Below are 23,080 nucleotides of genomic sequence, written 5' to 3'. Positions count from 1 at the left end.
ACGGAGAGGAGACGGGCCTGGGTGAGGGGACGCGATGGTGCTGTTCGGCAGGGCGGGAAGAAGGGGAGCCGCCGGCTGCCGCTCTCCTCAGGCGCTGCGGGAGAGCGAAGACCCCTCCATTGCCACGTCGTGCCTCACGGTAACGGGGAAATGGTGCGCCTGGAGGGGCCGGGCCCGCCGGCCGTGCGAGCCCCGGCTCCGGCCTCGGGGCGCGGACGGGGCCCCGCGCTGGCTCCCCCTCGCGGGCGGGGGCGGGCGGCGGGGCGGGGCGGCTCCCGGGAGGGAGCGGGCGGGGAAGGCGCGGCCTCCCCCTCCGGCTCCGGGCAGCGCGGGGCCGCGCGGCCGCCCCCGAGATGTTCAACCGGGCCGTCAGCCGGCTCAGCAGGAAGCGCCCGCCGTCAGGTAAAGGGGTGGGGGGACACACGGCTTGAGGAAGCGCTGCCGGCTGGGGAAGGGCTCCGCTCCGCCGTCCGCCCAGCCTCGGGGGAGGAGAGCGCGGCCGGGCCCCGCCGGTGGTGGGCGGCGGTGAGCGGGGGGCCCTCGGCTGAGGGGAGCACGGCTGAGGGGAGCCCGGCCGGGGGCTCTCCCGCCTTTTCTGCTGAGGAGAGCCCGGCCGGCGGCTCTCCCGGCTGAGGGGAGCCCGGCCGGGGGCTCTCCCGCCTTTTCTGCTGAGGGGAGCCCGGCCGGCGGCTCTCCCGGCTGAGGGGAGCCCGGCACCGAGCTGGCTCGGAGGAGTTTGCCTTCGGCGGGAGCGTCGCGACCTGGAGCGGAGCCGCCGAGGCGCGGGCGATGCCGGGCTGCGCGGTTCCGCCGCGGGCGGGCGCCTCACAGCGCGGTGTCCCTGCTGCTGCGGGTCCGCTCCGTGGCTAAAACAACCGGGGTACAAGTTGCACACTCAAACCCCAGAAGATAATACCACGCTTTATAACGTGCACTAAGAAGTTCCAGTCTTTCTAAGAAAAGCCAAATGTGGTGTTTGTCTGGCGGGGTGGGTTTTTTATTTTCTGTGTTTTTTAAAGACTGCATGCCTGTTGCACGCTTCCAGAGATGCTACAAAAGCGGAACGTCCCTTTAGTTTCCTTCCTGGTAGTTAAAAGTGGAATCCAGCAGCCATCTGCTGTCAGAGACAGTCAGAAGAGGATGTTGAGGTTCCCGCTTTGAACAGCCAAAGCGTGCGGAGGGCAGCCCGCCCGTAGCGAGGGGGTCTCGGATTCAGCTCCTTCCCACTAGGAAAAAATTGTTGTGTGAGGTTTCATCCGGTGGTGCTCGGATACATGGAAAGTAAGGGAATTTTCCCTTTTCAGCTGCCTGCTTAGGAAGTTTCCCACTGTTTCATAACCTTGGATTTATTAATTCCAGATCGGTGATTGTTGCTGGGTAGGCGTTGCGGTGACCGTAGGAAAAGACGAGGTATTCAGAGTGCTTTTAAGGTAACAATAAAGGTTCGTGGCTCACCGCTTTGTGATCCAGGTGACAAGGGGGAAATGCAGGTGGTGTGATCCAAAGTTCTTCAGGAAGAAAATGAGAAGTCTTTTCTTAACATTGTGTATGAAAGTTTGAGTGTAGACTAAGGAATACGCTACTTACGTGGTGCTTTTGTCACGTGCACTGTTCGTGTGCCGGCTGTCACTTGTTGAGGAGTTCGCAGGAGGTGTGTGCAGGAAAGAGGCGGTTAGAACCAGCAGGTAGGGTGGGTAGGGGTTGGGGTGGAGGGGGTGGGTTGGGGGATGTGTTCGGTGGGGTCCTGTGAAGTGGGTGTGCCTGCGCTGCTGGGTACGGAGCCACGCAGGCTGCTGTCCCAGCAGCTTGGGAACGGCAGCAGTCTGGGAAAGCTTCCAGTGTGTAGCCCTGCTGCAAGGCAGGCGGGTTAGCATGTCCAGCTTGATGAGCTGTGTCTGGATATTCTGAAAAGTTTGATGGATTTCCACATTTTTTTTTGGTGGTTCTTGAAAGCCAGGGCCAGAACCAGGAGTTTTGACCTGCAGAGTTCTATATTTGGATGTTATTGGTACTTCCAGGGGTTTCAGTCCAAGTTGCTGTTTAGAGAATGCAAATATTTGCCTTTCTTGATACCGTGCTTCAACTGGTAATTAGTGTTATTAGTGCTGCGCTTACTGTTGCATCTGTTGCTTACAAAGAGCCTTTATCTGCAGTCCCATGTGGCAGCACTGCTGTGTGGTAGGGGAAAGCAGCATCTGTAAGATGCTTCTCTGAAATAATGCTCCAGCTAATGCAACTGCCTATTTGCTGGCTTAGCGTCGGGTTCCTCTCTAAAAGAACGGCGCTGTTAAAACAAGCGCTTAGTCATTTGCCGCGTTTGTAGAAGCAGCTGGCCGCCGCACGTCGTGCAAGCAGTTGCGTTACGGTCGTACGCTCAGTGGAAAGTTTGAACAGCAGAGTCTCTGCAACTGCGCCGGGCACGCTTTGTCAGCTTTCCCTGCCTCTTGGCTTCTCACCCGTGTGAAAGACAGCAAGCGCTCTCCTGTGACAGCGAGAAATGCAGTCAGTGTGTTTGTCCTCCGTTGTACATTCTGCACGTTGCTTTTGCAGAAATATCGGTGGAAGAACTGCCATTTTGTAATACCCTTTTTGATGCACAAAATCCATCTCCCAGTTGTCAGTAACAGCAAATGTCTGCCTTCCTCATTTAAATGATTGTACCAATGTATGCATTTTGGTTGTTAAACAGTGGTGTCGAGCGTGTTCTTTCCAAGTGTGTGTTATACAACTTTGTCACTATATGATTTTTAACAGGAGAAAGTTATTTTTGTAAACAGCAAACAGAAATAAATAGATTTCAGGAGGGTCATTCATGTGATTACATTTATTGCAGTATTGCCTTCTAAAGTAAATTGTTTCAGACTTTCAGTAAATTGTACTTCAACGTACTTCACAGTTCTTAGGGTAATTTGGTAATCTGTTATGGGATATGGATTTGGGAATTAGCTGCTTGAGTCATTTGTGGGGAAAACCTCTTTTGCCTCTTTCAAGCTCTTAAAAAAGTTCTAGAAGTCACACATCAAATCTGCTAAATGAAGCCAGCATGTGGAGTGGGAAGTTACGATCCTAAATGAGGGGGTCACTTTTCTATTAGAAAAGATGTTGTGGTGGCATATTTAATGGGGTGTGAGAAAACAACCATCAGTTTCAATACCCTCACAAAATTTCAAGGTGTTTCCTACTGTCAAGTATCATGTGCAGCCTATTTACGTTTGCACTGAAGGGGAACGTTAATGTTTTATGGCAGGTGCAAAGGAACGCTGGACACGGGGATGAAGGGTGCTCAGCCCAGAGAGAGAGCGCTTGGTCGGTGCTGGGCCCGGCACACAGACCTGAGCGCTGCGGAGCCGCCCGCGCGTCCCCTGGCATGGCTTGGGCCCTCTTGGATGCAGTCACTGTGTTTTTGGGGGACCGCTCAAGATAAGAGCTGTGCCGCGCTACCTGATGGGAGGACCCAAGAGGGTTCTCTGGCCTTTTGTGTTCGTTACGTGCAGGCGGTCCGAGGGTCTGCCTCCATCGCCGCGCTCCGGCTACTGTCCCCTGCCTTGATGTGGGCTGGTGCTGGGACCTGCAGCCTGGCCTGGGCTGGGGTTCCGGCTGCTGGTGGCACCCACGTCGTCCCAAAGCCTCTGCTCGGGGCAGCTCCCAGCACCGTCCCAAAGCCTCTGCTCAGGGAAGCTCCCAGCTTGAATAAGCAAGGCAAGGGGTAACTGGAAGGGTTGCACTGCATGGGGAACGGGCCAGCCTCATCGCAGTGCCGCAGTGCTTTTTTGGTTGTGGGGAGCAGGTGAGGTGAGGAAACAAACCGGGTAACAGAGTCCTGTACAACGAGGCTCGGCAGAATGGACGTGAGGATGAAGTCGTGTAGGTCCTCCCTTCAAACCAATTTTTTCTCTACTCAGGCTGGAGGAGGAGGAGGTGGGGAGAAAGAGAGCAGGGTCGCAGGAGAGCACAGGGTTTGGAGGGTGGCAGGGAGGAGTGGAGGGAACATAAACTCTGGATGGAGTTGGGCTGTGCTGGGTAGGCTGGAAGTGAGAGGGAGCTGGGGAGAGTGGTGGTGGTTGGGGATGATAGAGAATGGCCAGCTGTACCGTGAGAGACCAGTGAAAGCAGCTGAGGGGGAGTAGATCGACGTGTCCCGGGTGTGTGGAAGCACTTGTTCCGGCCTTTGCTCACCAGAAATTTTTTTTAGGTTCTCGTGGCACTGGGTCTGCCCTGTATTGCATTGGCTCATTGAAATACATGCTTTCCAAAGTAATCGTTAATGTCCACTTAATATTTGGCAGGAAAAGAAACGCTAGAAGTAAAATGTCACTCGCATATGTTCTGTGCTAAATCATATGTTAAGTAAGGGAATGGCCTGGTTCTTTGGGCCACTAGCAGTGTTACCCAGAGAGCTGCCATTCTGTTTGCAGGTGAGAGTGATCATAACAAGAGATACTCAAGCTCCTCGGAGGTAATTGTGTTCTGCTCCAACGTACTTGGCTATTCCCACTTAAATCTCACAGATTTTACTGAGTTTAGATGCCCAGATACTTTGAGTCAGGTTCCTAAAATAAATTTTGCAAGCGATAATAATGAACCACATCCTTTTCCCTGAGGGGAGGGGAAACTGAGGCACAGTTAACTCACTGTACTCTTGTGTCACGTATGAAGTCTGCAGTCGTGGTTTGGAGACGCTCCTCAGGTCCTGACTCTCGACCTTTAACTAGCAGCAGACTGTGTGTTTCTTACACAGAGCTGTAGGTATACTTGCTGCTTTGGACACCAATCTGTCCCAGTCCTTACCCAGGCTGGTTATGATCTTGAATCCTGAAGGGTTTTGTGCAGGCACAGTCGTGCATTCGTTGTGTAAGAAATTTTGTATTGGTGCTGTAACTGCAGCACAGAGAGCAGGGCAGGCAAAGGAGAGACAGGATTTACACATGAAAAATGTAGCCTGCAGTGATTGTTTGCTCAGTCATTTTAGATGCGTTCCTTTCCTTTACATCTTTATTTACTTGGGGCATGAGTGTACATCTCTCAGTATTAGGCAATGGATACGGAATCCACGGCTCCAGAAAGTTTACCTTTTCTCCAGCTTTCTAATTTCTGCTGTATGAAAAAACAACACTGGTGTCAAGGGAGAAGAGGAGATACTCATTCATTGAAAACAGTGGTCCATCTCACTGTGAGGAAAAACAAATAGACTCTACAGGTCCCTACCAACCAAAACTCAGTAGGCTTTGCTGTTGTGCCAGTGCTTTGTAGGGCTTTAACCTTAGCATTTATCATTCTAGCTACCAGCTGAAAAGGGCATCTGATAGTATAGCTCTGCACAGATAGCTTTTTGCGATACTTGCTGAGGTTTAGTTTCACAGTGGAGGAAGGGTTTTTGAACAGAGCTTAAGCACAAGCTACAGAGATCCGTATTTCCAATAAGTTGGTAGGGAGAAATGAAGGGATTATAAAAACAAATAGAAGCTGTGTTTATTACAGGTGGAGTTTCGTGCACCTTTGCAGCGTGTAGTGAGCTGAAGTGGGTCTCAGCCTGATTTCTCATGCCTTGTGCTCCTGGTGCCTTCGCTGGGCATTGTGGGTGGGAGAAGAAAGGAGGCCAAGCGCTTTATGTCTGGTTTAGAGTTTTTTCAGATCAGCATTAACGTTCCTGGAGTCTTCCCAAGTAAAAGGTTTTCTGATGGGTAGCCAGCAAACAATATTTTTGGCATCACCAGCCCTGGATGTAACGTACTTGTCCCTGGGATGGAAAAATTCAAAAATGTGTGCCGTCTCTCCTCTCTGTGAGAAGGCTGGCTGGCAGATAAGGTGTGGGCGCAGTCCAGTACACCTTGTAAAAGCAGAAGTTCAGTGGACTTGAAAACACAGACGCAAACAGAAAAATCACCCAAATACCACTTGCCCAATAGCAGGTTGACTTGGCTGGAGCGAGGCTCCTCTGCCAGCTGTCTTTCCTCCCATTAGACTGGGTTAATGTATTGGACTTGTTCTCCTGCTAAACAGAGCTTTATTTTTCTTTCTCCCACTGCCTTTTCCCAACCTCCAGTGATGATTCTTTTCTTAAAAGTAAATTCCATGTCTGTGACTGACCAGGATTTGCTTTATAGAAGCCAATGTCGTTGACAGTGCCAGAACAAAAAGCAAATGGTCCTTTTACTACACGGGCTGCGGTCATTGTGTTCCACATGCAAAAGGTGCTTGAACTCCTATAAAACAGTGACAGTGCCTACTTACATGCGCATGAATTATCTAACTGCAAGGCATTTTTGCCTTCTTAGAGGCAAAGCAGAATTCAAATATGTGTGTGTGTTTATTTTCAGTTTTATGGTGTTTCCTTTAAAGAGAGCAGCTGTAATACAAGGGCGCAGAGGGCAATGGGGAAGAAATGCATGTGACATTAACCGCTTCTAATGAAGATGGCATTTTTTTTCAATTTTTTTCCAGAGATAAATGACAGCGAGGGTCACCCAAGCAGCAGCCACCAAACCTTGAAAGGAACCTCAAAATGGGCTGCGTCACTGGAGAACCTCCTCGAAGATCCAGAAGGAGTGAAACGATTTAGGGTTGCTATATTAACTATGGATATTTACATAAACCAAAGTTAGGATTTAAAGCTGAATGAGTCTCAAGATAAATGGTGCATCTGTGCTGGTGCTGTAAGCACATAGGCATGCATCATTCTAGACAGGCACCCTGAGCAGAGGTGGCAGAGCTGGAGCTGTGGCATTTGCTGAGCTTCTGAGGAGGTGCCTTGTGCCCATTGCCACTGCAGCTTGCTCTCGTAAGGCACATGGAAGGCTTTTGGTTGCATCTTTCCAACCAGATCTATCAGCTGTTGCACAGATTAACAAGTTACTGCTGGATAAACTACAGTCCTTGAGCCACTGATCTCTCTTGCCAAGCATTATTTATCACCGAGGATCGATGCTGCTCACTTTATTCTCATACGTTGTCCTTACTTAAGCAATGAGTTACCACTAACAGCTCCCGAGCCTGATGGCTGTGTGGCTCCTATCCTGTTTTGCAGCAGCTGTATTGAAAAGAATTCTCTTTAAGTTTACTACAAAATGTGGGCTTGTGCGGCGCGAAAGGCAGCCCTGAGGCTCAATTAGGTGAGGGTGGTGAGTTGGTTTTTCGAGGCCTTCTTGCCATATTAGCTGTAGGAATAGGAACTACCTACTTGGGTATGGTTTTGCCATACCAAGCACTGATAAAAAGCACTGGGATAAAATGGTTTCCTGCCAGATGCGTTTGAAAGTGATGTAAACTAGAATTACAAAACACTGTGATTTAAAATTCTTTAAAAAAAATCCCAGTAGTCTTGGTGTTATTCAGTTCTTGGTGTTATTTGATCTCTATTTTCTAACACTTGAAAGTGAAAACTGATGATCTCAGAGCTATGAATATTTTGGTCATTATGTTTTATAAAGAAATTTAATGTACATTTTTTCCCCATTTTAAAACATTCCTCACGTTTGGAGGAATGTGCTTTGTTTAAACACTGTCTAGAGAATGCAAATACATCTTCTGCTTTAGTTTACCTAAGTGAATTTATTGCCACTGATGATCATGTTTAGAAACACTTTTATTTGTAGAGATTTTACTCATTAAAAAATCAGAAAGATACTAGGTGAAGATCTCAAGTGATCTGAGACTCATTAAAATAGTTCATTATACTCACCTGCTAATGAATTCGTATATTTTTGGATTTCGCTTTGAGTAATGACTGTAAAATTGCTCGAGTTATTTAAGGGAGACTGAAGAAACTCCTTTTGTTAGTTACTGGTATGCTCTGAGATTAAACGTAGCTCATCATTCTCCTGGAATGTGCTTTTAAAGTGCTGAATGTATGATTGTTCGTTTGTGTCTCGGTAGTGTGCAGATGCACCAGTGCAGGGGTTCTGTTACGCTGTATTATGTCCACTCATACTGTGGTAAAGCTCGCCGTAGGTGGCTTCTAGTTTTAATAGCTGTAGTAGGAAGAGAGGAAAAACAATCAAGAAATTTGATCCTAACGTTTGTTTGTTTGTTTTTCTTTTCTCTAGGAATTTTTAAAGAAAGAATTTAGTGAAGAAAATGTTTTGTTCTGGCTAGCATGTGAAGAATTTAAGAAAACACAGGGAAAAAAACAGGTATGTTTTCTAAATAAATTTTACTTGTCAACAAAATTTCCATAGCAGAGCTGGAGCTATAACGTTTCTATTGCAGAACATGCTTTATGCGAGTGCAAATAAATGTGTTTGAAGAAATCACGGTGGTGGAATTGTTTGGAGATAAAGCTGGTTCTATTCAAATCAAAACAGAATGCTGAAATTGTCCTGTTTCCCATGTTTTGAAAACTCTGGACTTTTTGTTGTTGCTTGGGAATCGCAAAAGCTGTAATTCAGTGTTGTTGCATCATCTTGCTTGAAAATGTAAAGACATTTCATTCAGGACTGTTTTTAAGCATAGTGGCTATTACATGAAAATATACACCATTTTAATATTTTAGAGGAACATAAAAATAACAAACAGTGCAAACAAAATGTTTTACAATACCAAAATGAGAAGTTTTGCCTTATCAAATGACAAGTTACAAAACAAAAGAAATTGAGGGTCCATTTAGACTTTTTTGCTGAAGTATCTATTGAAATTGATGTATACCTGCAGAGCATTTTCATGAAAGCTGTATTTTTCTAGCAGAAAATATTCTATTGGAAATTTTTCAACCAGCCACCTCCAGTAAGTTTTTTCCACTGTTTGGATCTTGGCCTGCATTTAGATCCACCAGGAACACAGGATTTACTTTACCATTTAGGCTTTCAAGCCTATAGTATAGTGTTAGGCCTAAAACATGCACTGTGTTTTGTTTGCTTGTTTCTGATAAAGTTTTTGTGAAATTCTGAATGTGTTTGATCTGTGATATGAGGATTCTGTGAGCATGAAATGAAGGAGCTTCAAAACTCCAGCTGAACATCACTGTCCTTGAGAGTCAGACTCCTAAATCCTGGGAGCCCTTTTTTTTGAAATCCCACCTTTACGCTTTTCACATGTGTGCAGCTCGTGTTGCCAAAGGGAGCATTTTGGAAGGCAATGGGTGCAAATGTGCAGCCACTTTTGCGCTCTTCTGGCCAAAGTAAGCAGAGTGCCTCAGGGAGGTGAGGCTGGGAAAATGCCACTTAAACCTGCTGCAGATGGGACTGCACCTGCTTTGAGCAGCGTCGGAAACGTCAGGGAACAGGAATCGGGTAGGGGGAACTGGGCTTCTAGGAGCGTTACAAAGCGCAGGCATAAGAGAGCTACATCGGACCGCAGGATTCCTCTCTTAAGGTCAGTCAAGTAGTGTCAGCTGAAACTGTTTCCCAGCAGATTTAAAAAAAAAAAATAAATCCCTGGATTTTCAACAAAACGTATTTTTGAGAGGGGAGCCTACTTTCTGTAAGTATGCTCTGTTTTGCACTGAAAAAACATCCGGAGCCAAGTGGGGAGAACCCTTTGCTTTCTACAGGGCAGATGTGTTTTCTTTGTATGTCGTACAGTGCCCTTGCCAAGAGGAATGTAGCCTTTGCTTGGTGCGCCTTGGACAGGTACTGCACTGCATTTTAAAATGGAAATGAAAGTGGAAAATAATAATATTTTCCCTTGCTAAATAATTTCCATCATTTTAGCTATTTTACAGGAAATAGTAAATTGATGTATAGAATAGTAACAGTGAATCCTTAAATGAATGGACAGACACTTAGCTGGGTTCCATTTAGCTTAATTATTCAGTACCAACCATTACGCAGTATGGTCAATGTGAAGTCTAGTACTGCCAAAGCTGTTACAGGCAGCTAGCATAATTGTGCTTTAGAATGACACAGACTTGCAGTAAATTTTTATAGCTACTGCTTATGGATGGCTTTGTTTAGATAATTTACAAAGCTAGGAAAAGCACTAAAAATAGAAGTCTTTCCAGTGTTTATGATAGCATGAAGCATGAGTTTGTCTTCTGAAGGTGACTCTTGCTGACATTACTTTGTGTCTATCTAATGTGAGCGAAGTCTTCTAAAACCAACTTTTTACTTTTTTCATAACCTGCTTCTCATTAGAGCTGGTTTACCACAGAAAGTAGCTCACAGACACTTAGACTTTTGGTCAGATAAAGCTGATTTCAATTTAACCCAGACCGAGTGGGATTTTTCCACACACCCCCCCCCCCCCGCTATTTTTAAAGCATAAAATAAACTTTTCATTACTTGGCGTGAGAGCATTAGTGTGGGGCTTTTCTTGGATGGTTTAAACTTGCATGAAGGTCACCGCCTGGTCAGTGGATGAAGTGTCGATTGTGCCTGGTGGTATTGTCATCCCTCCGGTGTCAGCCCGCAGCGGTGTTTGGGTTTGTGTGGGCCGGTATGCCGTTAGGGTGGTTGGCGCTGTATATGCACTGTCGTGCCTTCATGTCCTCTTTGGTCTTCGCAGGTGGATGCAGGCCCACCCTGCTTCTGCTTTCTCTTGGTTGCACACTAACTGTGACAGTGCTGTTCTGAGAAGATATCCTGGGCTTTTCCTCAAAGCTTATTAAGTTGGGTTCAGTCCTCATTCTAACCACAGTCACGTGGGCTCTGCTTAGAAGCTGACTTATATCAAGCCAACGCAGGCAGATCTTGCAAGATGCTATACAGATGCATCTTCTCTGTCCCTTGAGCGTGAGACACTCTGCAGCCGGGATCGCGAGGTTACTGGACTGGGGGAGCGCTGGCAGGGAGAGGCCAGGCTCTTGGCTGTTGTGTTGGCTTGAGACTGGTGGTGGGAGGGCTTAGGAGAAGGCAGAAACGGAGTTCAGACCAGACTGCCCCACGAGTTCGTGTTTGTTTTCCTGTTTGGGTGAACTAATAAAAAATGCTTGCATTTTTCGGGGAGCAGGGGAGATTTTTGGCATCTACAGAGCTAGACAGCAAGCAGACTACGTTACTCGTCCAGGCAGGTTTTAGATGGACTGGGTTCAGCCTATCTTCTTGCAGCATCTAATCAAAAACTCTTCCTCTCAGTTCAAGACACATTTCTGTAATTTAAAAAGAGAGGTGTTCTTTCTTTATCCTTCCTTTAAAATGTAAGTGAAAATAGAAATGTAATTTTCAGCGAAGATTGAGGAAGGAATAAGGTCAAGTCCACTTCTAGCAGTTAGCTCTGCTGTCGCCCATGTGGTCCTCATCTTCGGACACATTTAATTATTGAAATGGGAGTGGTGGGGGTAAGCGAATAAAATTTGACTTTAAATATTTTATTGGAGTTAGTCATATGCTGTTGTGTTTGTGACTGTTAATGAAATTAAGAACATGTCCATGGTGCTACTTCCCAAGGTTTAAATGTTTCTTCTCTTGCAGCTGAGCTTTAAAAATAAATTACAGATTGTAATAAATGCTTCGGACCAAAAGGAATCTTTTCAGCTACTGCTAAAACCCACCAAAATACTGATGTCGAGAAGTTTTGTAGAGCACAATTTCAGAACAAAGTATACCTGTTCAAGAGTTTCTTCTGCTGCTTCCCACATGGAATGTGGCAGTGATTAAGCAGGACTGGGTAATGCTGCACAGCTGCTAGCTGCTGGAGCCTGTTCTGATGAGCATCTGGGTCTTCCATTCACCTCATTTGGGAACCACACATGCTTGAGAGCTGAATTTGACCTTAGGAAAGGAAGTGGGAAGGAATATTGTATCCACTTGAAACAGTGAGGGGGATTTCTGTAGGCAGAACTTCATACGCCAAATGGGAATTTGGCACGGATGCTGGGGCGAGCACACAGATGTAAGTGAAAAGTGCCAGAAATCCTTTAATAACCACCTGTGAACAAGATCCCAGTTCAAGTGGTGTTTAAATTCCAGAGCAGAGTCCCCTGTGCCGAGGCATTAGTTTCAGGCTGACACAGAACAAAGAATGCCACACACTGAACGAGAAACATGGCTGTCTCCTCCGCTTGAATCTGGCTGTCCCTGAATTTTATTTGGGGGATGTATAAATGTACTGGCAGCTTTAACTGTATTTTCTGTTTAAAAAAAAAAATTGTAGTTAAACTGGTGCTCTCCTACTGAAGCACAGATGTAACAACAGTTGTTCAATGTGCAGCAGAACCTGTAATATTCAGCTGTGCATTTCCACATTTCCCCATTACAATAAATTCAGGTCCCCTGCGTCTCTCCAGCGACCCCCTCTCCCTCCCACAGTGCTTTCACTTCCTTTCTGTGTCTGTCTCCCCCACAAATCCAGAGATCTTCCTCATCTCGCCAGCCTCCCACGCAGTCGTCTTCTTTCCCCCGTGTTCTTTAAACTTCCTCACAGTACTTCTAGTTTCATGTTTCCCCTCAAGCCTTGCTCTGCTCTTTCTCCGCAGTGCCCAGCTCGCTCCTGTGTTCCCCCGGGCAAGCAGCACCTCGTGTTGTGGCGACGAGGAGCTGCGTGTGCAGTGATCAGCCAGTGCTGAGAACATGCTGGCAGTTCCAGCAGCGTCAATAACTTCTGAACCTATACTGCAGCTTTTCCCCAAGTGCACGTGCTGCTTTTTCTCTCCCTTTCTCTCACCACTCTTTTCCATTGAATCGGTAGGAGGGTAATTATTTCTCAGTCCTTTGCCCCTCTCTTAAATATGATTGAAATAGTACAACAGGTTCAAATGTTATTTTGGCAGGACTGACAGAGTACAATCACTTATCCTTGCTCATGTGATAATAGCTAAAGGTACCTTTATTAGGGTATTAACTTTACCAGTTAAAGCAGTCACACCTCTGATCAATTGGGTTAATTACTTATTTAGAACAGACATGGCTGACCAAGTCATCTGTGAAACTGAAAAGATGGGAAATTGTTATGAAACACTTAATTTAGACCTGGTGCACCTGACACATGATGTTTCACCCACCAGATGAATACTCGGTATTAAAAAGGAATACTCCTGGCAAATGTGTGTGCTCTTCGGCAGTGAGAGAGTTAACTCTTTAGGCCTTGTGAATTGTCAAACACATGTAGCTTTTCTTCTAATTATCCCCAAATGTTGATTCTCAGCTGTAAAACATGAAAGAAATTCTATGACTACTTCATGGGCAAAGAGTTTAAATGCTTTCTGGTTTGAGCCCGCTTCTTATCAAAGACACAGCCCTTTAGCTGGTGCAGGTCTGGAGATGTGGTTGCTTGTCAGATGGATGGTGCGGAACATGGACAAGTAACCATGGCTTGTGACTGCACAGTGCCTGCAGCTGCACAGGCCTTGTTTTCAGCGTGCCGAATTCGGATGGCGGCCGGGAGCCTTGCCTCCTGCCTGGCTGGGCTCTCTCCTGCCCCGCTGGCTTGCTCTTACCCAACCTTCTGGTCAGGGGGGAGCTTGCATTGTGTTTCAGAGGATTGCGGCCGCTCATTTACTGCTGCGGAGCTTGAAGATGCTAGCTGGGTCAAAATGTTATCGCTGCTACTGATTTATCAAGAGAAGACCACTGAAACACAATTGTGAAATCAGGGCAAACACTAACAGACTGCTTTACGTGAGTCATGCCTGCCCTTATTTGTCAGCTTTCAGAGGCTCTTCAGCCAAAAAAATAGCCAAAAAAATACTTGTTGGATTTTTTTTTAGTCATGTAGCCAGTGTTGCATGTGAGCTGCCCTGAGGTAAAAGCATAGTTGTGACAAAGCATGTAGCATGACAAGTTTATGTATCAGCAGCCTGCATTATACACTGACTTTGCTTAGTTTTGCCTTGCGGTAAGTTTCCACTGTGCTTTTTCCCTCTGGGTTCCTTGCACGTGCTGGTAATCTGTTAGTAAAAATAGTCTTCTAAATAGTGAACACAAGGCCTAGTTGATGATGCTGAGCAGTTTAACACTGGATTCTCAGATTCAAACATTGCAACCTGCTGTTTAGCCAAAGTGTCGAATGCTGGCAGCTTCCACTAATGTCGGTGCAGGAGTTGGCCTGCAGAGATGTTTTTCCTCCAGTACAAATTAATATACACAAATAAAATAATCTATGTGTATTTGTTTTGTTACTTTTTTTCTTTAATTGGGATTATGTTTTAGTTTGAAGGTGTGAACCTCGAGAAGTAGGTGACCCAGAGCAGTCTCCAACAAAGCATTAACAAATACAGAGACTATTCCCACAGCAAATAATTCTTTAAATAAATATGTCCTTTTGCAGATGCAAGAAAAAGCTAAAGAAATTTACACGACTTTCTTGTCCAGTAAAGCTTCCTCCCAAGTCAATGTCGAAGGGCAGTCCCGTTTGAGTGAGACCATTTTGGAGACACCTCACCCTCTCATGTTTCAGAAGCTCCAGGACCAGGTAAAGTTATTCAAGAAAAGAGTTTCTTTAGTTTTTGTCTGCTTTTGACGGACTCTGCTTTCTCAGCCCAAGCTGGTGTAGGGAAGCTGGAAATCTGCCTACTGCTACCTGTGGCATGGATTGACTAGGTAGGCACGGGGCTGGGTTGCTTCCATATTGGGAGTATTAATTCAGCTACCCTGAGGGTGGGTGCACCGTACTCCAGGTTCTTGGCCCCGTCTAACTAGGGCCAGTTAGTAAAGAGACTCAGCCAAACCATGTTAATTCCAGTTCGGGACTTTCCTGGAAAATTTAATGAAGTTTCCTCCTGGGTTCCTCTGCCAGGAGCTTGAGAATCACCCAGCTGACTAACCTTGTGCCTACGTTTTCCTTTGTATTCACTTGGGCTGAGTCATTGCTGCTGTTTGTTTCTGTAGTTGCCACTGGTTTCCTTGAGAGCTCGAGATTCTTCACTTTGCTTTGTTTTAGTATTTATATTGATATGAATATAATGCAATTTCCTGAAAAGCCTCCTCTTCTGTAACACACAGAACTTTAAAAGAGGAGTTGATATCTGCTTTGCCTTTTCCTATAGAACTTGGGAGGTCTGGTAGAAATTAGGTAACGTTTTGCAGGCATGTCTTTTGGTGGTATATTTTCTTGATATTTAGCTTATTTTAAAGCATAAGTTACGAAATGAGTCACACTTATCTGTGGCTTTCCAGCACTTGCAGTCTGTACTGTTTTTAATTTCTGTACCATCCTCAGGACTACCTGCATTTTCCATTTGGCTCTTTTCTTTTGTGGAGAAACAGCACACTGATTTAAGTAGTGGTTTCTGCTTATTTCACATCAGGTGCTGAGTATGTTATCTGGGCAGTGGCTGGGTCAGTTGAAGTGGTCTGAGGAGCAAAGGCTCTGCTGTCTTTCAAGCAGGTTCCAAGTCATTAGCAGGGGAAATGTCTGAAACCCAATTTGCATGTGAAGAAGCAAAGTTTTTCACAGACGAATTTCTGACTTGGGGGAAGGGAAAGAAAATGTTCTGGTAAATCTAAGCTCTGCAGTTAAGGTTGGGCGATTATGAGAGTGAACCTGGAGACACTACTGAAGTTAAAACGTTTTGCAGTTTTACAAATGAGCACACATGTGAATAGCAAGGGATCAGTAATACCTGAGCTGGGAACATGCTAGATCAGTGGCAGAGGAATCCCACTGGTGTGGGAAGAAAGTCTGCAACCTTTTAAAACCAAATGCAGAGTGTTTATGGGTTGTTGCAGGTTTCCACTGCTTGAAGCTTCTGTTTATTGCTGTTAGATAATAGTTCAGGAAGAGTTATGACCTTCTCTGGTTTTCAATCCTTATAAAGTTATGAAGAGTGGTGTAATTTGTTCTCTAAAGAACAATGTTAACTACTGCTGGCACTCTGTGCCTGGAGTATGAAAAGGCAGAGCCTGAAAGCCACAATGTGGTCTCCAACATTACTGGTACCTAGCACTCCAGTTTTCCAGAGACCTACTGGTTCAGATTGGGCTCGTTGTGGGGAGGGGTTCTGTGCCTGTGGGATAGCCTTAAACAGATAGCTTGGAGGCAGTTGTTCGTGCTGAAGTGGTGATAGAGCAGTGCGTAGATATCTGTAAATTTCAAAATACTGAATGGGGTAAATGTTCCTGCTCCACAGAGGCAATGAGAGGAGGGGAGGGAAAAAGAGAGTTTTTGCTTCCGCGCATGAATATAAAATCTGTCTGTTCCGTGCATTTGGCTGACCAGACTCCAGAAGATTTTGATCTTTCAGTGCCCTTTCACTCTGGGAGTTCCTTAAATGATACAAGGAACAAGAGGGGTCTAAGTTCTTAACACTGACTTACGACATTTTAATAGGCAATCTCTTCTGTACAACTTTTTTTCCCCTTGAGCTAGTTGGAGAAATTGAATGATATTGTAGTTAGCCAACGCCGGGAGGTGTAGTTTGACTCTGCTTAGCTGCATTGATTTGGGTCTACATCGAGAGGGTGTTTTGGGATTTTTAGTCTTTCAATATGTAGCTTATAAAGCAAAATTTCCACTGTTTTAAACATGGAGTTAAAGTATTTTGATATGTAAACAAACAGTGGTTAGTAAAATGCTTCATGTAATTTGCAATGTTTGCAAGGGGACTATTTCAGCAAATGCACAGACAAGAACAGTCAAGTTTTGTGTGTTTGCCTTTGTCCAGGTTCCTTGACGATGTAAAATGTAAAAGCAGTTTGAGATGATTATGTTTTTTTCCTCCTAACAAACAGTTGTATTACCCAGTTGTACTATCATTTGGAAATGAGGCCCATAAAGGTAAAGCTCCAGTTATCCACACATGGATTATCCACACATGCAGGTCAGAATCCGAAAATTCCTCTTGGAAATTCAGTTACTCTGAGTACTATAAAATGTAATCAGTCATGAAGCGTGACTCAGAGAGGCTCCGCCAGTGAAACGATAGGCAGAGGGTGATGTAGGCTTTGGTTTTGCCTCAATTATAGTTTTAAGTTTTACTTTTTTCCTTCCCCTCTGTTTCAAGATCAAGCAAAATATAGTCCTGATCTTGACACCTGAACAGATTCCAGGCTCCTCTCCCACGCCCTTTTGTTTTCAGAGAACTCCAAATGAGTTCTAGGTTTTTTGTCTGAAACGAGTATAAACAGAAGAGAGAGCACTTATGTTAAGGGATGAGCCTAAACTCAAGCTCTGGGAGAGAAAAGCTATACTTAGCGCTGACTTATGCTTCCATGCTGGCTGTACACTGGCTATGAGAAGAAAGGCAGGTCTTGGGCTAGTGAAAAGCCCAATGGCATGAATTTAATCCATCACCAATTTTATACCTCATTTTAACTGGCAAATTATATCTGTACCAGATCAGCTCCCTGTGGCAGGCACCTGCAGCATTTCTGCTCTGGCCCGAGACCAGTCTTGACATTTGGTTGTGTAGTAGTCTAAAAAGGGCAGGAAGATTGGCATAAGTTTAAGAAACCTTGGTTGTAACAGTTGTTTCAGTCTAGATTCAGTTTGCAGGTTCAGTATTTGTGTAAATTATTCAGAGGCTTTTCTTAGTTATCCAGTGGTCTGCATGTATAATGAGCTATTCTGTAATGTTCAAGAGTAACTGCAGCCAGAAGGATGCCTAAAAGGTACCTCTTTGGCTCTGCTCTGTCCCTCTGAACATCTTCCTGCTACCCTGCCAGAAGGACACCTCGCTGGGTTTTGCTGCCGGTGGCTGCTGTGGGCAGGGACCAGGTAATGTCCTGGCTTGTGCACACCTGCAGTTATCCGATGGTCAGCTGTAAAATCTGACCTATGGACCGTGGCTTGTGACCTCCCACTGTTCAGTGATAGGTCTTCAGAGTTGGCTGTTGTGAAAACCGTGATCTGATTCATAAACTAACATGGACATTATTGCAAAACGGTGACTGTGGAACCTACAATATTGTTTGCTATGTGCAGCCCCTTTTGAGAGCTTGAAGTATGTTTTAATGTCATGCTTTTTAGTCATGCTTTAGTACTAACAGAACAAAAATACTTTAGAATTCATATACCGTCCTTCTCATTTAAAACCTAGTTTTACTTAGGTCATTGTTTTTGTGTTTTCCCCCCTCTTACCAGATATTCAATCTCATGAAATATGACAGCTACAGCCGCTTCTTAAAGTCAGATGTATTCCTAAACCATAAGAAGTCTGAGGAGCAAGAGGAGAATTCACCAGAGGCTCAGACTGCAGCTAAAAGAGCATCAAGAATTTACAACACATGATACAATGAATCTCTTCAGGGGAGGCAATACAATAACTAAATTACACTCAGGAACAGTCTAGGTTTATGGCAGTTGCATTTAGGGCTTGAAAAGCTCAAAACCTGTTTTGGAGATCCTTACCTTCTTAATTGCTTGTACGACTAATTGTTTTTGCATGATAGCTAATAACTAAGCACCCGTGGAAAGACTGTTTCGTAGCTAAAATGCTGAGGTATTCCTCCATAGCATGAATTGCATTTCATATTTCACAAGTTAAATGCTTTCAGGTTTTGTGTTTGCTTTTGTGAGGCGTCATGATGATGAGAAATGGGAGATGGGGTGGGTTTCTTTTACTTTTGCCTTTTAATTTTCATTTGTGACCGGCTTTTGCATCCTGCATTGCTGGGAGAAGCTATTGAGGAGTACATTGCATGTTACTTCGTGGATGAGTTATTCATAGCGAACTTAATCATGAAGGGACAGCATCTTTCCAGGGTTAAGCTCAATAGGATCCAATCCCTTCCTAGATAACTTTGTTCTTTCAAGGTGATATCTGTTTTACTTTGCCTTCTCTAGTCGCAATTTTCCTATCCATGTTTCTTAAATTTCCCCCATTTTTTTGCAGTAGACAGTCACCTTCTTCAGAGGATGGAGTGACTTGTATTCCCCTGGGAACAAAAGCTCTAAGAGAGAATCTCTGAAGAACTTCTCACAGCCATTAGGAAATCTGACAGTTAATATCCCACCCTGGGCACACTGGTTTCGGCAAAGGCACACTGGTTTCAGAAGAGCTTGACCGGGGCATGTCAGCATGACGTCGGCATCAGATGCCAGTGTTGGGAAGCATCTGGTCTCTCCTAGGTCTCCTGAGCATTCCTGCTCTGTGTGGCAAGAATACTTTGGCATAGAACCAACCAACAAAGTCTGGCTTTGTTTTACTAAAATCACCATGCCTGATTTTTTTTTTTTTTTTTTTTTACCCCAGAGAAGTATTTCAGGGTTTCCTAATCGTAGCTTTTGATAGCTGCAGTGGAACAAGGGGTTGACATTGTGGTTTAGCTGTTCTCACATCAAGCTTGAGAGGAAGGGGAATTTATTTCTGCCCAGAGCAATCAAAGATGAAATGTCAGGGTGGTAAAGGAAGACGCTCCTTCTGTATCGTCCTGGGACTGTGTCAGAGCTGAAAAGCACGTTTTGGCATACAGTTTTTCATGTGCTCCTATATTTTTTAATTAATTCACTGCAGTATTAGTAAATTGCAGTTTAAGCTGGGAAAGCATATTAGCTACATGCTCTATTTACAAGCTTTGCAGTGTGTAGTCAGGCTGTTTCACATGCTCTCGTTATTTACTCTTTCATTTTTTGCACTGCTTTTCTTGAACTTTGTGTGCTGGCTAATCTAAATGCACAGTTAGCTTTTGATCATTTTATAGTTCGTTTTTTTTCAGAAAGGCCAGATATGTTTTATACGTTACTGTCACTATCAATGTTTTAAAACTAAATCAATCTATGTTGTAATTTTTGAGGCTGCAAACTCACTTGGTAGACTTGATTATTTCCTTTAAGTCTGAGCCACTCTTGCAGGAAATGTGTAAAGAAAATTGTTTCCATGGGCTCTTCCCTGGTTAGATGTAAGAGCAGGAACGGGAGTTCAGATTCTTCCACCAGAGCTAAATGGCCTGTTCACTTTTAGGAAATCAAAGAAGAGGTCAGTGCCTCTGTATGCATGTTTTAAGATGTAATTCTTTATGCACTGAGTTCCTTTTCCTTTTATGTTCTCAAAAGACTTAATGGTGAAGTCATAATCTTGCTTCAGGCACTTTCAGTGGTTTTTGACCTCATGCTTAAGTTGTATTTCAGTGTTTTGCTGAATAGGAAAAAAGTAAGCACGTGCATTAATTCTTTTGTTGTGATGGGGCCTAGGAAATGGGACCATCCGGTTCTGGACTTGCCAACTATTTGTAATCTCAGGATTACCTCTTTTGAAAATTCACTGTAACAATGAACTCTTAACACCTGGCACAGCAGAGGATGGAACTTCTGATACCGTTGAAGTGCTGGGGAGTGGGCTGCTTAAACACATTTAGGAGCTGGGATTTGTCTCTTCCCGGTTATAGCAGCAGAAGTCTTAGTGATATCGAAAAACGCAGGATGGGGACCTTCATGGGAAGAATGCAGAATGAGCTCTTACCCCATTCATCACGTGGATGCACAGTAGATTCATTTTTAATCATATTGATTTTAAAAATGCATGAGTAAGGGAGGAGAGTCTTTGACTATCACGTTTTAAGTTAATAACAAAAAATAAAACCAGAAGCTGTATGGAAAATAAGGCATTAAACAAAGAAAATACTTGTTTGTAGCTGCTTATAAACAACATTTTCCGTGGCGGTATGCTCCCTATCAGGTACTGTCTTATTTGCTTGTGAAGAGCAAATGCCCCATAGGAGTAGAGGCAAAGGTGCTTTACACCACTGCCAACCAAAAGTGACTCAAATGGAAATGTATTTTCTAGCAGCATCTCAATGCCTGTGATGTTTGTTTCAATAGCTATGATGTTTCTAAGATAATATACCTAAATCCACAGAATTCTTAATCTTTGAATTGCTCTCTTGACTCAGCAGTAAAGAGTTCATTGCCCCATTGGCTGTCTTATTTGTGGTGTCTGGATTTGGTTTGGGTTTTTTTGAAGAAAACCAACAACTAGACTTCCAAGGTGCAGAAATCAAAGTGTTTTTCCTATCCTTTAGATTATCTATATTTTCCAGTAAAAGAGCAATCAAAGTAAAACCGCGCAAGCAGATGTCTCTAACTGCAGCGTGTATGTATGTGGAGAAGGTTATTTTGTGTCTGTTAATATTATAACTGATCAAACTTAACTTTGTGAAATATATGACGTTTTCTCTGTGTGGCAAAGAACAAATTGCACAGACAGAAAAAGAACTGGGTTTCCCTACAAGTAAACCCAGGAACAACTGTAAACGTTGCATTGAACCTCAGGCTGTAAGCGGGTAGTCAGAATTGCTTTACGTAGAGATTAAAGATAGGATCTACTCCTCTTCATAGAACTTACGCTGCAGGTATGAGCACAAAAAGCAAGCAAGAGAAGTTTCGTGCCTGACTGCATGCCTTAAACGCTACCCTGTTGTGTGTTTCTCAGCTAAAAATTAAAATATGCTACAAGTACACCAGATCTGTGTGCTGACAGTTGTGTTTTGAACACAGTTTGGGTCCAGATCGCTTCATATCCCATAGTTATCCCATTTTCTGCTTTCGGTCCCTGTTAACACAGTTGCTTACGTTCTGTCATAGCATGCTTTTCCCTTGGAAGACAGGAAGATGGGATGACACGGTGGGTTTCGCTTCCGAGTGAGCCGTTGTCTGAACAAATTGCAGAAAGTCACTTGAACAGCAGAAGATGCTTCTTGTACCTTCTTCGCCCCGTCCCATTTCTTTGTTCCCCTTCTGTTTCTTCCGTCGTGCTTGCTTCAGGTTGCTAACCCACTGATGTAGAGAAGGAGGGTTTGAAAAACCGTAGGGAAGGAGAGAAAAAGGTTTGAACATTCAGATTTGGATAACAGTTTGGAACGTGCTTATGTTTTTATTGAAGATTCAGATTGATTTTAAGTGGGTAGTGTTTGCATCTGGGTTAAAAACTCATTAGGTCTGTGATGCAGGGAGAGGACCCGAATTGTTCTCTGATTCTATGACAGTGGGTCAAAGCTGAAAAGGGATACATTCCCCCTTTTATAAATTGTTTATAACTTTTTTCATCATAAAACAGAGCAGCAAGTCTTACAAAGTCACCCGGTTTTGCCAGTTGCCTGCCCCCTGACACACCAGAGCGATTGTTTACGTGGCAGCGTTCGTTTCCGTGTCCCAGAGGCAGCCCCTCTTGTTCTGAAGCCAGCAGCCACTGCATGAGTTCTGATCATTCCAACTTAGGAGCTTTATTATAATGAAGTGCAAGATGCTTTTGGTCAGTGCTACTACTCGTATCTTGGCTGATGAGAGGGGTAAATCCATCTCAATCAGGAGTTAAAAAGCGTCCGATACTGAAGGACTTGGGATGGGCTGACTAAAGAGGAAGAAACAGGGAGACACATGTCACAGAACGGGGTTGCTCGCTGGATAAATGAAGTAATAGCCAAATTTAACAGCACCCTCTCCTGGTTCTTGGCAGAATAACACGTAGGGATATTGATCTTGGGGTAAGGCTGCAAATGCAGGAGGGTCAGCTGCTGGTTTCCTCCAAAGTGGTGGACTCGGTGAACTTTCTGTAGGCAATAAATACAGCTGAGTTAAAATACTGCTCTAAAATACTAAAGTGACTCTGTTTTTCATCACAGGCAGTTTGTGTTGCTTTGCTCGAAACTCGAGGCGGTCACTGTGAATAAGAAAAATGATTAAAATTGCTTTGAAAGCTGGCATTATAGAGCAGGTAACACGCTCCACCTCCAGAGCATACTTTCATGCAGCAAAACAACTTGAGAAGAGGGCCAGCAGTTGTCCCTTCCCCCAGTCCGTTCCTGCCTTGGGCTCTGTGCGATCGAATCGCTCCGACAGGATATTTCTGAAGGGGAACAGTGAGCAGCGTGCTGAGTGCTGTGGCACCGGCACAGGGAGCAGACGCTGCCCACTGCGCGGCCGCCGTGCCGTCCTGTTGCTGTGGCTCTCCCAGTGTCGCTGTGCCTGGACACGGGAGCCATTGCCTGTCTGTATTTCTGCGTTGCTCTCCGGCCTTGCGAGGCTTGTTCCTCTTCACACGCAGATGTGCAGACCAGGAGAAGGGCTCGGCTGAGGAGAGCAGTACTGCGTGGGTTGGGCTGGGGAGCCCTCTCACGTCTCGGGCAGATGTGGAAATTGCCGTCAGTGAGAAATCAGTCCCGATGCCCCGTGAGAAATGCGCGGGGGCTTTTCGTTTTCTTTGCAATATAAATTTCCAGCAGCGCCTGGCTGTTTCTTTCCTTGCCAGACCAGGGCTGCAGCAGCCCCTCAGTGCCTGTGTTCCCAAAGGAATCCCGGGTTTGTCTGCGAGCTGTTCTGCCCAGCCGGACCCCTCAGC

At 44.9% G+C, this 23,080-nt stretch overlaps 1 protein-coding gene across 1 annotated transcript; it reads left to right on the top strand.

Annotated features, from left to right (window-relative positions):
• The first annotated feature begins 276 nt into the window (after positions 1-276).
• Positions 277-21,675, top strand: RGS10 (regulator of G protein signaling 10). The gene is made up of 5 exons (XM_075423832.1): positions 277-402; positions 6,442-6,560; positions 8,043-8,129; positions 14,137-14,280; positions 17,890-21,675. Exons 1-5 carry the CDS (start codon positions 354-356, stop codon positions 18,034-18,036), a joined length of 546 nt encoding a protein of 181 aa, XP_075279947.1. The 5' UTR covers positions 277-353; the 3' UTR covers positions 18,037-21,675.
• The last annotated feature ends 1,405 nt before the right edge of the window (positions 21,676-23,080 follow it).

The sequence above is a fragment of the Opisthocomus hoazin genome, chromosome 6 (assembly GCF_030867145.1).
Source record: "Opisthocomus hoazin isolate bOpiHoa1 chromosome 6, bOpiHoa1.hap1, whole genome shotgun sequence".
NCBI lineage: Eukaryota > Metazoa > Chordata > Aves > Opisthocomiformes > Opisthocomidae > Opisthocomus > Opisthocomus hoazin.
Note: the sequence above shows the minus strand (reverse complement) of the source record. Positions and strands in the feature narration are given on the sequence as shown.